The sequence below is a fragment of the Homarus americanus genome, unplaced genomic scaffold, assembly GCF_018991925.1.
Source record: "Homarus americanus isolate GMGI-L3 unplaced genomic scaffold, GMGI_Hamer_2.0 scaffold54443, whole genome shotgun sequence".
Taxonomy (NCBI): domain Eukaryota; kingdom Metazoa; phylum Arthropoda; class Malacostraca; order Decapoda; family Nephropidae; genus Homarus; species Homarus americanus.
The window spans coordinates 6,103,542-6,118,134 of record NW_024750852.1 but is presented as its reverse complement, the minus strand read 5'-3'; the positions used below and the strand labels follow the sequence as shown (position 1 = coordinate 6,118,134).

The 14,593-nt window shown below is 34.6% G+C and overlaps 1 protein-coding gene across 1 annotated transcript in view; it reads right to left on the bottom strand.

Annotated features, from left to right (window-relative positions):
- Window positions 1–14,593, bottom strand: part of LOC121854308 (kinesin-like protein KIF20B) — a 61,359-nt gene that overhangs the window by 41,723 nt on the left and 5,043 nt on the right. The window contains exons 5-16 of the mRNA XM_042348895.1: window positions 13,215–13,369; window positions 10,118–10,332; window positions 9,800–9,899; window positions 7,992–8,201; window positions 7,220–7,403; window positions 6,725–6,853; window positions 6,067–6,259; window positions 5,032–5,186; window positions 3,989–4,055; window positions 3,448–3,587; window positions 2,940–3,114; window positions 1,682–1,867 (exon numbers count right to left, since the gene is read on the bottom strand). Of these exons, the coding sequence (XP_042204829.1) occupies window positions 1,682–1,867; window positions 2,940–3,114; window positions 3,448–3,587; window positions 3,989–4,055; window positions 5,032–5,186; window positions 6,067–6,259; window positions 6,725–6,853; window positions 7,220–7,403; window positions 7,992–8,201; window positions 9,800–9,899; window positions 10,118–10,332; window positions 13,215–13,369 (1,909 nt within the window). The remainder of the gene's footprint in view (window positions 1–1,681; window positions 1,868–2,939; window positions 3,115–3,447; window positions 3,588–3,988; window positions 4,056–5,031; window positions 5,187–6,066; window positions 6,260–6,724; window positions 6,854–7,219; window positions 7,404–7,991; window positions 8,202–9,799; window positions 9,900–10,117; window positions 10,333–13,214; window positions 13,370–14,593) is intronic.

The window sequence follows — 14,593 nt, the reverse complement described above, 5'->3', positions numbered from 1 at the left end:
GAAAGGTCATAGCAGTGTGATTCTTCTGTCGTGGTTGGGAGCAAAAGCATCAATAATATCTTTAACATTCAGACTCTTGGCTTTTTTCGAATTTATAGATATAGTATTGGCAATATCACTTGCTCTGCCGTCACTACTGCTGTTCTTCAAGTAAGTTTTTGTCTGTCGCAGGCAGGAAAACTGCATTCACATGCTGCAGAATTAACTGGCAAAGTCACACTGATGCACACCAGCTTATGCAGGTCTATGAAAGACTCACAGTATGGCTTGAGCATAGTAGCATTTTTTAAAAAATGACCAGTTATTCCAACGGCAGATTACTCTTGCATTAAATTACTTACTTACTTAATTTCTTCTACAAATTAAGTTATGACACCATCAGACTGGGGATTTCACACAGCTGCTTTGGGGAAAAAAATTAAAATAAATAAAATGGGGAGGGGGAAGGGGGGGAGGGCAGAGAGAGATAAATTATGGGGGGGTTGAAGCCCCCTCAAGCCATCCTATGGTACCGCCACTGCTCTAAGGGATCATTATACCATTGCATATATGGATATGCATTCCTGATGATAATATTTTATACCTATGAGATATATACAGTATTATATGTGAAGGACACAGGACAGATTATTACAATATGTATCTTTATTAATTAATGAATAACAAATAAACAATATTGTATCATTTATGATAGTTGTTTGATGTATAGTATTGACAATTGTAGTAGTGCGTGGGAGGAAGTGGATATCATATGTCTCTGCTCTGGCTGAAGCTAGTCCATCTCTACATCACTGAAATTATGATTTAGGTGGTGATAATAGAGGTAGTGGTGATGATGGGAGATGAGGTAAGTGGTGAGGAGGTGATGCATCTCTCAATTTCTTTGGTAACACTGCGCCTCCAACACCCAGTTTGGTTGTGTTGCCAAGTGCTCCTCAAAAGCTGATCTTTAACCAGCCACCACACACTAGGGCTAAAGTTAACCACACACAATCTTATGTCATACAGTAAGACCTACACTTAATATAATGTTATAAAATATAGCACTATCCTATTTCATACCAAAAACAGCACAGATTGCCCTGCTCTCTCAAAACCCAGGGGATATGTTCCCTGGCAAGACCATTTTATCAACTTTGTTATTCAACACCTTTTACATTTACATTTTTTACCCTCCTCTTTCGACTGTATAAAAACATAACTAACATTTCTCTGTAAACTCTCCTTTTGCTCCCCAGTTATATTTATGTCTTCCATCAACAATAATGTTCCTCTCTTTTCACACCTCTTTGGCCAGGCCTCAAGAATGCCATTCTTTATTTGACCCCACAAAGCCTCTATCTCACTTTGTACACAGCCTGTTATATTTGTCTTGTGAATTTCTTTTGAAACTCAAATTTTACTTTCATTTTCCAAGTTATCAACTTCTACCCAACTATGGCTTTATATCTAAACTTTTTTTTTCCAAATAATTTGATGCCTAATTCTATCTTGAATAATATCAACACTTGGTCCCACAGGCTAAACATTCACACATCCTATTAATCTGAAAAAATTACTAAGGAGTCTAAAAAAAATTATAACAATATACAGTATTAATCAAAGGCTGTTCAATCTCTATCACACTGTCCTGTTATCCTTTTATTCCACATATAAATACAATATAACTAAAAACACTCACCAGTTCCTTGGTGACTTTATCAAAATTTTTGGTCAGCTGTGCAAGTTGGAATGTGAGCTTCGAGTTCTCCTCCTGAATTTTGGAAGACAACTCACAATTTTTTTTCTGAAAATTCCTCAAAGCTTCAACTTCATCCTTCAAATGCTTCACCTCTGTTTCCAGTTCTTCAATGTGTTTTTCCTGTTCCTATGTTGCAAGAGACAGTAAAATTTTATTTATTCACAACAAATATATGCATACAAGTACATTATGTACCAGAACTAAAATATTCAGAATACAGGAATTCCTCACTACGTGTATTTGCAACCCCATAGCATGAACAGCTGACCAGCCAGCCAGACCACACCCAAGCCTGTCTTGATGTTGACATATTGGCATCACCCAAAGGGAAGATTTTGAGAAGGGAAGGAGTGGTTTATGTAATATAGAACTACTTTTGTACAATATCTCCATGTAACTGCATTTTTGTCATGTATTATGTATGATATTTAGTGTTTATTAAACCGGTTTTGGAACAGTTTATGCAAATTATTTGGTCTCCAAATCCTAACTGCAGGTATTTATTTCCATTTAAATCAATCAAACTATAATTGGCGACGTATTCTTGTGCCCAACCCGAGAATAGTCGCAACTACAATGTATTTCTTCACTATAGTATTCACCCAAACTGTACTTGTTTTGCATCAAGAAAACAGATCCATCATCACATTTTCATATACAGGGTACAAGTAACTGAAACTTACAATATTCACCAAGTTAACCACTAAGGGATACAGTATATTAGTGACACTAAAACATATGATATAATTTTTTGATTAAAAGTTAGTTTACCAAATATTGCATTTCGACTGGAATATACATATGCTGAGCTTGTAACCCATTAAGTAAGAAATAAGTTTTATTCTATTACATAAAGAGCTAAATGCCATAATTAAGGAATGCAAGGAAGGTAAACAATTGGCAGAACTACATCTTTGTTGTTAAACACTAATGTACTGTGCAGCACAAAAAAATTGATAAAATGCAAAACTTAAAACCTCATCTAACATATCTTAATGGCTGAACTATATAATTGTTGTTAAACACTATATAATGGTATACACAGCATATACATTTAATCAGAAATCAAAAATTGCTTTATTCCGGCAAGGGTAGAACCCCTATTATTCCAAATTATAAAGGTGTCGAATCTTTGCCTCAACAACCCCTTTTATATTATTTTTGTTCCTTGTGACAAGGCAGCTTTTGTTTTACTAACCTGAACCTTATGTTGCTCCTGGAAATAAAGAAGTGAAGAGACATACTCTTCATCAGGATCATAATCAGGTTTGAAGCGTTTTCGGTTGTCAATCTTTTTGGCAGACTTCATAAGTGCACTTAGCTTCCATTCTGTTAACTCTTCAGATCTTGCCTGTTGCTCCCTTAAACGTTGGCTGAAGAAAGTACATCTTGTTAATAATACCAATAAAGTATCCTTTTAAATCAGTTTATAACTACTAATAAATGGCTTATTACTCCATGGAAATACAATAAAAACACACTTTATCATGTTTTAAGGAGCACAGTACTTGTGAAAGATGATTAACATTTCTTCAGGACCATTAATTTTGTCAGACAACAAAGAAGTTCACTGGAAAGTCCATCTCAATATATCATATATTAGTTACACCATCTACTACTATACCATGGATTTGTCAATAAGCTTCGCTTACACTTAGTTACTTCACAAAATAAACTGCTTACATAATACAAAGTTTATATCAAACCTCCAGGAATTTTCAATTTCAACAATTTGCTGAGAGAATTCTGTACATAATTCTTCCCTTAAACGTCCTTCTAATTCGACCTTCTCTTTATGTTCCTTGATTAATTCATCCTTCAGGCTGGAGATGAGCTGAACAAATTCCTGGATAAGGGATTTTCAATTAATTTAGCAAAATACAATATTACAGTTTCAATTTCAATAACAAAAATATGTGTATTAAATGTGACAAGGTACAAGAAAACTGTACTGACAGTGATTAAATGAACAAATACAAAACAAGGTTAGGTTAAAAAATTGTGTAATTACTTTCCTCATACAGTAGTCACATTCAGGAGATAGATTAAGACATATAATATCTAACCAAAATTTTACCCAAGTAACAGAGGGAGGATAATATGACACGTCTACTTCAGTCTTCAATTTCCTTAAAGAGCTTAAGGGTAATTGGATATAATTTGCAGATAGCCGCTTTCAACAATAATCTCATTTAAAAATTATCTTTAAATCATTCAATATGATGTAAACATGAAAATAATACTGACCTCATATCTATCATCTTGGTCATCCTGTTCCTCAGCAATGTTATCTGGTTCTTCTGGGATATCATCACTGAAACAACATTCCTCAGCTGAATAATGATCAAGATACAGTGTAAATATTGGGATTTTGACCATATATTTATGAAATACTGTACAGTATATGCTTTATCCCTTAATAACCAAATCTGTTACCATACAACGAACCTTATACTCTAAGATTTTACTTGTTTATCTGTCAAGAAGGAGCTTATTTAATGGTAAAAAATTAGTCACAATTTATAAGTTATGACTTATCTGTGAACACCACTTTATTTTTAACACGATAACATTTACCATTTACCACTTTGGTCTAAATTGTAATATAACTTGAGAATCACTATAATGTTCCATGTTTTATTGATTATGTGCAATCTTGCTCACCTGTACAACAAGATACTCTATAAACAAGTGTGAAATTGCCATTTTTGCAACCTTTTATGTAATTATGAAATTTCCTTAGGGTGACCGCCAACTGCAAAGTGTCTAATATCCCGCAGTTTTCTATTTTTCATGTGCATTCTTGAAATATCATTGACACCGGTTTAGTCATGAGTTCAAAGTGTAGTGATACTGTAGTTCTAAACTAAGTGCCATCCCTAAAAGGAAAAGTAGGAGCTATGGACTGGATGTGGATTAGACATCATTTGTCCGAAGAAAAGTGGTGAACATGATAGACACCTCAAGTGCTCTTCAGATTCCCGAGTATAAATGATAAAATGTATAAAAATAATCCTTTTGAGTGACATTTAGTATCTTATGATCCCATTCAAGCCCTATTTCAAATATTTTTTATGGCCAGAAATTCCCATTTTAAGTGACAATTTTATGGTTTCTAATAGCTGCAGATTATGAGTAGACCCTATACCATGACAGAAATCATCTTTTGATGTGGTAAGAATGATTGCATGATAATGAATGAATGTCTGTGTGTATGAGTGTACAGTATATTTGCTTGCTTCTCATCACCCTGTATTGAGTGACGGAAAAAGGGAAAAACAAAATCTTACCTTGCTCCAAATGTTAAATCACCAACTCCTTTCATCCAAGGAACAGTGAGGCGACCCGAAGAATTAAGGGACTGGCGAACAAATTTGGAGAACTGACTTATTCGCTTGGGAGCTTGAATATGGCACCGTCTCTCCTTTGTCTGGCTTATAGCCACCTGTAGTCACAAAATCCTTGTTAATACAGTAAAGTGCATATTAAACACAGCTTTTTGAAGTTTTGTCTATGTATAAACCAACCTTCTCATTCAGTCTTAATACAGGAAACATTGAGTTCTTGGTTTCCTCTTCCTAGCAAGGTTGCAGTAGAAACAAACATACACCTTTAACTTTAGGTTTCATGATTGTCAAAATGCTCTTCTTTTAGTCCCTGCACTACGGGGATGTCACTTTTAATATTATATTTGGCTAATGCCAGGCAATTTTATTCATATCAAAGGGGACCCCATACACAAGGGGTTAACAGATGGGTATTAACAACATGAACAGTTTTCAAGCACTGGAAACTTTAGTTTTTAATATTTTGAAGACTAGACAGCATGAAAAGTAAGTACAGTAGAAGTCCAAAAATCCGAACTGCTTGGGGATTGGGTCGGTCCGGATTTTCGGATTTTCCGGATTCTCAGGCAGTACTTTTAAAATTCAAATTTAAGGAAGAATAAAGAAGAGATGAACAGGTACATTTTGATAGTTTATTCATTAGCAAATATAGCATGCTTCATTTATCAAAACGAGCAGTTTTAATGAAAAAGCTGTGAATTCTAGAATTTTATTCTTTGCCTTTTAAATATCATAAATTGTAGACTTTCCAATGTCGTATGTTTCCATTAGAACAGTATTGCTCACACCACGTTCTAGTTTCTTAATTATTTCAAGTTTGTCACTCAATTTCAACGTGTTCTTCTTTCTCTTCACACAATGAAGTTTATCTACTTTAGGAGCCATTATTATGGGCTTGTACAGTACTCTGTAAATGGAAAGAGTAGGACTGAAATTATTCTCTAAAGTATAAAATAAGAAAGTGAGATACAGACATACCTGCTTTGCAATAGCTGAGAATTTTAAAACCTGAAGAGTTTCATCGAAGAGAAGTGGTGTCTTTGAGATATTGACAATCATAGCAGCTTTACCACGACCCAGGAAGAAGGTTTGGAACAGCCGAGTAAGCTTGCTGTCACGATACGGTACAGGAATGTCACGTTTCTTGCTGCCCTTCTGCATTTGATTTCGTCTATTTAGAAAAACAGACAATCAACTGTTTATAAAAAGTAAGAAATATTTTTGTCCCTTATATAACAAATTTTATTTCCAGTATGACTAATTTCTACCCCCTTTTCTAACCATGTCTGAACTTGTTCTTACAGACATAACTACATCACTTGTGGAAATGTGTATACAAAAGTCCAAAAATAAGAAAAACTAATGTAACTATAATATTGTAGGTTTAATAAGGTACAGAAAATGTGTCAGTTGCCAGTAATAATATCAGTGGAAATGATAACATATAAAGGAAGATGAAGAAAAGCATAATCCAATAAGCCAATGACTCTCTAGTTCTTATAGCTACCCAGTAAGAAAGATAAAGATCAGACTAATAATCTTGGCACATGTATAATTTGGGTAACATTAACCTTTACCTCTGAAAACTTCCTATCTTTTTTTTTCAGACTACAAATGGTACAAAGGAAGTGGTTACCTTAAAGCATCAATACACCGACTGAGCACTAAAAGGGAGGTATTTATGTTCCCAGCCTCCTTAAGGCGGTCATGGTTACTCTGAGTTTTCGCCGCCCTTTCTGCACCCGCAAGGTCACACACAGACAGCCTGAAAACAATATATTTTTTTCATGTATAAAAAGTATTGTATTACATATAAATTTTCAATTAACAGTCTTGTTTTTAATAAAGTGGTGCATAATAATTGTAAACCCCATCCTTTAATTTTGGCCAACCCCCAAAGGTTTTTCCAGGAATTGAACAATAGTAATTCATATCACTCTACATACTAGGTCTAGCTTGAAAGCAAATTTGCTTTACTAAAAAATTCAAATAAAAAATTTAACTTATCAGGCCAAAACCTGTATAATCAATATTTAAAACTCTATCACATACAGTATTCAAATTTAATTGTACACAGATACAAAAAACTTATAAGACTTGTCTCAAATTACTATGGCATATGAATACCTACATTGAAACTCTTGCAACATGTGGACTTTTTTCACTGGCTAACTTGATGCTCTTAATGGTAAAGATGCAGTGTGACCGTGAGGAGTTGTGATTGAGGCGAGTGGTAGCAAAATGAAGGTTCTGGCGTCCAATCTCTAAAAGTTTCCAAGCCTCCTCAGCACTTCGAATACGTACTTCCTGTAACCCTGTCATGAAGGAGTAATAACATCATATGAAAACTGGTACTGTACAGAAATCTGCTTCTTGGCTGTTTTTTTTTAAAGCAATAGTTTGAAAAACTAGTTTCTTATATGATAAAACTTTACAGTATCTCCAAGTTCTAATATAATTTATGCAATATTCTTTTATGTACATTATAAGATTATATATATGGCATTAATTTTTCCATTATTATAAGTTTCAGGTAAATGTATACTACAGATGAGAGGAGAGAGGGATAAACAGAGGAGATGGAAAGTTGTACTAAAAGTGAGAGGGGTGAACATCCATCAAGCATTATTTGAATGATCAGAGAATGATAGTGTGAATTTTCAAGGATGAGCTGCTGAGGGGTAACACTAGGCTGTGTGAAGCGACAGGGGTATATCAATTACAGTACACATTTGTGGCCTTGCTGTAGGGGGAGGTATCACAGCAGTGCACATCAGTGTTAACAGCAAAAGTGAATTAGCAACATAACAAAAAAAAAAGTCTATATCCACTCTTGGATCTTGCCATCCTGCATCAAACCAAGAAAGCATTTCAGTGAATAACAAACATGCACACTAACTCACCCTTAATATAAATAGAACCATTTCGATCCTCCCCCAACATAAGGGGGTTACGCTTGTTTTTTTTGGAGGTTGGCATCTTCTCAAGTAGGTCATAGATATATTCATTGTAGATCTCAGCAAATGACACGAAAATAGCATATGTAGTATTTTCGGTGTCAGCTATATCCAAACTTGTTTCATCATGATAATGACCATCCATTACAGAGGACACTGTAAAAATGATAATCATAAACTTGGCATATGAAGTAAATCAAAGAAACTCATTATGAATGAAATACAAACTATAAGAAAGTACAGTAATATTGTATGTATCAGAGATACTTTCCTCTCAATATACTAGGACAGGAAGTAGCACAATTAAAAAGTAATGCTATCTACATTATTATACAGCATCAATATTTACCAAACACTTTCTTTGGTTTAAAATAATTGTCTCTGACAAAAATGTTATATGGAGATGAATATTATAGATATTGTTAACACAGCACAAGAATAATCATAAGATACCTCAACTTAAGAGATCTAGTAGCTTAATTACCTGCATGTTACACATTACAGAATACACCAACTGTTCTACCCATTTGTCTCTTCAATGAATGTGACTGCAGAGCTACTCAGAATGAATTATATCTTTAAATGTAAAAATACTGGTCATGTACCAGACTAAACACACTCAAAATGTGTTCACCTTATTCTGAACATTAAATGTAGATTGAAGTCTGTACAGGTATTTAGTAATAAATTATGAAGGAGCTACAGCTGCAAAAAAATACATATCAAAATTTTAAAACTACATAAACATCTGATATTTTTACTGTGTGCAATCTCTTCACTACACACACAGGACCAGCTCAAAACGGCTAATATCCTTCACCCCCCAATCCTCACTTAGCATGAACTCCTGAAACATTGTAGTAAGTTTATTCCCCTTCAAGTTTTTTACTTTACGATAATTTTTTTTTTTTTGCATAGTCTGTATGTAATATTGTGGGTGGCAGGGAGAGGGCTAGGTGGATGTGGCTACAGTGATGAGTCTGGTATTATTATTACAAATACAAAACTAATATAAAGTACTGAAAACAAAAGCACAGAACATTATCACTAATGTAAAGTAACAGCATACACTTTAAGTAAAATTAAGGTTGCAGCAAACTCACAACTCCCTGTATCTCCTTTCCCAGCATTCATAACCCATACCACCTACTTTTCTTATGTTAATAACATGTGTGCTGCTTCAAACAACATTTGTATACAATCTAGATGAAAAAAAAATTGCAGATAAAATCATTCAGGAAAAGCTATATGAAAATTTAATACAACTGCCATTTGCATAGATGACGGCTACTTGGCCCCCTCAACTTTACCAGTCGCCATATCAAATCAGACCCTACCTGAGACGCCACTTCTGCCAACTCCCTTACAACACCCCTCCCCACACTCCACTTCAGCCTCCTAACCCACATGCAAAGAAATGTTTATTCCTTTTGTGTTTGCCCTATGTTAATTATTTCTTTTACTTTTTTTCTCACAATGTGTATGTAGGTTTGTGTGTGCATGTAACCGAGAAAAAAGAAAGAAAATAAAGTTACAAATATCTACCCAAAATTACAAGTTGAAAAATAACAATAACAATTCACAGCTCGGTAAGGTTAGCCTACCGCAGGCGTGTTCAGGGTAGTTATTGTTCACCTTAAGTTACCCATGGTAGTGAATGAATTTTAACCCTTCAAAAATATTATGTGTACAGTATATAGTTTAACCCCTTAATTAGTCAGTACTCGGGGTCTTTACTGTTTACATATATCTACCTCTGCTAACTTCATTCCAGTGGTGAGAAGCTCTGCTAGCTTCAGACACATGATGTGAAGTGTTGAGGCTGTCATCACTTGTAGACAGTTTTGACAGGCTCTGAAAGTATTAAATTCACTTAAAATTGTTAAACATACAAAATTTTAACTAATTCATCACTAATTTGTTATGGGATCTGACTGTCCTGATCTTGTACATTCCCAACCTGAAGAAAATCTAAAAAAAATTCTGCCATTTAACTGAATGGACCAATTTGGGCCATAACTTGCACTTAATGAAAAACAGTTATCTTCAAGTCCACAAATAAATATAATTACCATTATTGACTGAGAAAAGGTAGAGTTAAGCTCAGTTCCAATTTTAAATATATTCTCTTTCCTCTCTTCTTCTATCTGCATATCTTTGTCTTCTAGACGCATCACACCACAGAAGTGTTTTGGCTTCAAGTCATTTTTCAGATACTGATGTTGTCCAACTGTATTGAAGAGCACATCCAGTGTCCGAGGAAGAATACCTGCATCTGTAGGAGTTCCTGCAAGAAAAAAATATTTATAATATAATAAAAAAATAAATAAATAAATAAATAAATAAATAAAGTAAATAAATAATGTTCCCTTAAATGCAAGAAAGTACAGAGTGGTCCCTCGGTTAACGAACACAATTCGTTTCACAGAGTCGTTCGTAAACCGAAATTTTTTTAAACGAATCCATTGTTTCAATGGGATATTGGGTAATTGGTTCCAGCTCACAGAAAAGTACATACAAAGTAAAAAAAAAAATGCAGTAAAGTACACTTACTTTGAGGTGTGTATGTAGAAGGTTCCTGGTTGATGATGATGATGGGAATTAGAAGTGGGGTGGAGGAGAAGGGAGAAGAGAAGGAAGTGGGGATGGACCCATGCTTGATGCCGTCATTTCACCAATAAAATTTTAAGTTCACTAGGTGTAATTCAAGATTATTTTATTTAAATCAACACTGCACTGCACTATATATTATCAATATGTTAACTAAATTTCAGAATGACCAATAATTTCAATGTAAAAATACAAAAATATTCAAGAAACCAACAAAATAGATGTTCACTCCACTGTCAACAAAGCCAAACTGACGCCTGGTGGCTGAGTCAAGCGGCTGATGGGCGCATAAAAAACTAGTTCCCTGTACTGCATATATTATCAATATGTTAACAAAATTTTAAAATGGCTAATAATTTTAATAAAAAAAATGCAAAAATATTGAAGAGCACAACTTTCTTGATATTTACTCCACTGGAAAAGAATGTAAACATAGAACAGATTACTGAATTGGCAGACTAGCCCATCAGCTGATCAGCTGATGCTCACAACAAAACGTGATGTTCGTAAGGATTTCATTAATTGCAGTTTTGTTCATTGGCCGAATTGAAGATCCTTATGGGAGGTAATTTGTTAACCGAAATTTCGTTAACCGAGGGACCACTGTACAGGTACTAACTTTTGACCTCTAAGCCCCAGAGAAAGACCTGGAAATGGTTTGCTACAAATCATGAAATTGACATTAACTTTATGTAATTTCTTAATAGATATTCTTTCTCTGGTTCAAAACTTAAAAAAAGACATGAAATGCAGAATGGACAGACAAATGGACAAAGTGGTGGGCATTAAAAAAAAAAATAATAATATCTTATGCTATAACCTTGTTGAACAATGAAAGACCTCCATCCAGTTCACCTCATTTACAAGTACAGAATTCATTCCTTATAACAAAATTCCTTTTCCCAAAATGAATTTGTGCCGGTACTGTATTTGCTTATCCATCTATCGGAGCTTTCAGCTAGATGAAGGGAGTTTCCAGTAATGCCCTTGTGGGATCGCATTATTGTTTTGTGACAATCAGATTACCAATGCACCTTACCACACAAGTGTTGAGGTCTCCCAGGTGTTTTCATATTCTCCTAGCATGAGTGCACATATATCATTGTCACCATGCCTGTCAAAGCTAAATCCGGTGAAAAGAGTACTGTACATCTCTCAATTTTAAAGAAACTAGAAATTTCTATTGGTTATTTTGTTAAATATCCTGTATGTACGTACTGTATATATCTGCAAAATAAATTAAATTGCATCCATTTGGATGGCTGCAAATATTCACGTTGAGTTTGTGGCCTCATCAGGCATTTATGCCAGTTACAATGGTTGTCAGGTGGCTGACAACCTGTTCTCACCCTCTCAATATTTGTACAAGTATTTTTACATGTAACAGTGGCAACGTGTGAAATGGCTACACATGTTGCCACTGTTACATGTAATGAAACTGTAAAACTTGTGTATAAATCATTTCAATACTGTACTCTAATGTGACTTAAAAATAAAGAAAATATAATATAAAATTATAAAATCAGAAAAATGAAAAGCGTGAGTGTATATCTGTGGGAAGTAAACATATGTGTGGAGGCAGTGAGACATTTGTAATTAGCATATGTAGCGACTTGGTTAATTAGGCCTATTTCAGTTTAAAAATGTGCTTCTTACACAAACACATTCAGATATAAGTTTACTTTACCCTCTTCACCACTGATTGTCAAGTTAAATTTAGTTAAATTTAAGCTTAGCTCAAAATGATTACTTTCTATTATAAACCCTATACGGTTTGCTGCTTGTGTCGCTAGCTCAGCCGCCAACCTCCCCTCAATGTGAAATCACGGCATACACACGTCTCTGGCTGACTGGCTAAACTGTCGCCCACTCTCGGTAACACCCAAAGGTTGGTTTTAGAGTGGAAGGAGATATTTTTTGTACATAAAATATCTGCTAATATATTCTATGATGCACCTTGTTTAATTTTTATGGTTTATTATAGTTCTGTAGTTCAGTTTGGGCATATGCAGAATAAAAAAAATGAAGGTCTGAACCCATTCCCATTTACTTCATATTAAATAATCTACCTCTAATAACTAAATTTCCAAAAACTAAGTAAATTTTTTGCATACTGTACAGTATATTTTATCTTATGGGAACATCTTTATGTTTGATTTTAGTATATTTTAAGTTCATATACAATACAGTATATAAGTAGGGCTTTTCATTTCTGGTAACAGTACATAAAAAGATCTATGCATCTAGTTAATAACTGGAGAGTTTACACAGCCACATTTCCCAAATCTTATTACTCTCATAACATAAATTCCTCCAACATATTGAAGGAGGGCTAACTAAAGGAGTGGAGACTATTACCATTTAAATATAACAGACAAAAATATTTCTAACAAAGTGGATTTCATGAATGTATCCACTTTATGGCCAAAGTTATAACTCTATTCAATTTAGCAGAAACCTCCCTTTTGCGGAATCGGCCTGCACTCTTTATTCCGCTATATGGAATGAAAACTGTACTGAACCTGTAACCATCTTCTTTTAATTATTTCTGCATCTTACCTTGTACAGTATATGTCTTCCCAGAGTTAGTAGCTCCATATGTGAAAAGTAGGCAGTTCTGTCCATTAATGAAGTCCTTAACCAGACCCAGAGTAGAATTATCAAATATTTCTTTTTGGGTTGTAGAGGGTCCATAAATATGTGAAAATGTAAATCTGAAAAATCAAGTCCACAGTATTATATCCGAAAGACACTTTTGTCAAACTTAGCTTAATAGACAACCGTATTTATCTCCCCACAATCATAAAAGGAAAGAACTTACAACAAAATTTTTTTACAGTACTGTACTGTACCTCGTCAAGAAAAAACAATGGGTATTTGGAACCCAATACAACAAGACTGCAAGAATCATTTGTTGCAATATATTTACTGTGTGGCCATCAAGTCATTAAGCCTAATGGTCTCTCCTTAGCTTCAATGCAATTTTTTTTATGATGAATTATATGAATGTATTATATTGAAAACATTGGTCAACTCCATCTTTGACCTGTTAACCCACGAAACAATCATATCTCATGAACAAAGATTTCTGGCTGTATAATTAACAAATTAATGTACCAGTAGGGGGTCCCCGACTCACTAACGCCCGCCAATACGAACGGAGTTAAACTTAAAATTTACAGTACTGTACTGTATTTTATTTACCCGATGACATTTTTTTCTTACTTTCAGTTACTGTATTTTGTCATTCTATTTCTTCTTTTGTCTCAAATGAAGTGCCAAAGAAGTACAGTATAATATAAAGACTTAGGCTATGATATAGTGGGATTTTAAATATTGTTCTGTTAATAGAGTATGCACATTGCACGTGTCCCAACTTACTTACAAATCCGACTTTAGAACGTCATCAGGAACGGAACCCGTTCGTTAGCCGGGGACCCCCTGTATACATAGCGCATGAGATCAACAGTGATGAAAATTATGAGAGAAGGGAGACTGTGCTGGGAGAATTTAATGTCATCTTGAATGGACAAAGTGAAGTGTTTCAAGCACAAGTCAGGGATCCTTTATCTGAAAATCCAAAAACTGTAAAGATCCAAAACTGACGCTCATTTTGAATGGACCTTACTGCGTGTGAGTGTTTTCATGCCATGGGCTACGACTGTATATTAAACCCACAACTATAACAAATACTACAATAAAACACAATGCAGCTGCCAATAAGTTGTATTAGCAGAGATAAATACAGACTGAATCTGGAGAACAGCTGGTTGGGCCAGTCACCTAACCAGGTTGCTGCTATCTCCTCACATCTTAACCTTAACTTCTGTATTCACACTATTCACTGTTAAGTTTTTAGTTATAGGACCCTGGCAAAAAAGCTAAGCATACCTCCTCTCTTCTATGAGAGACAGCAATGAACATTGGCAAAGACTCCA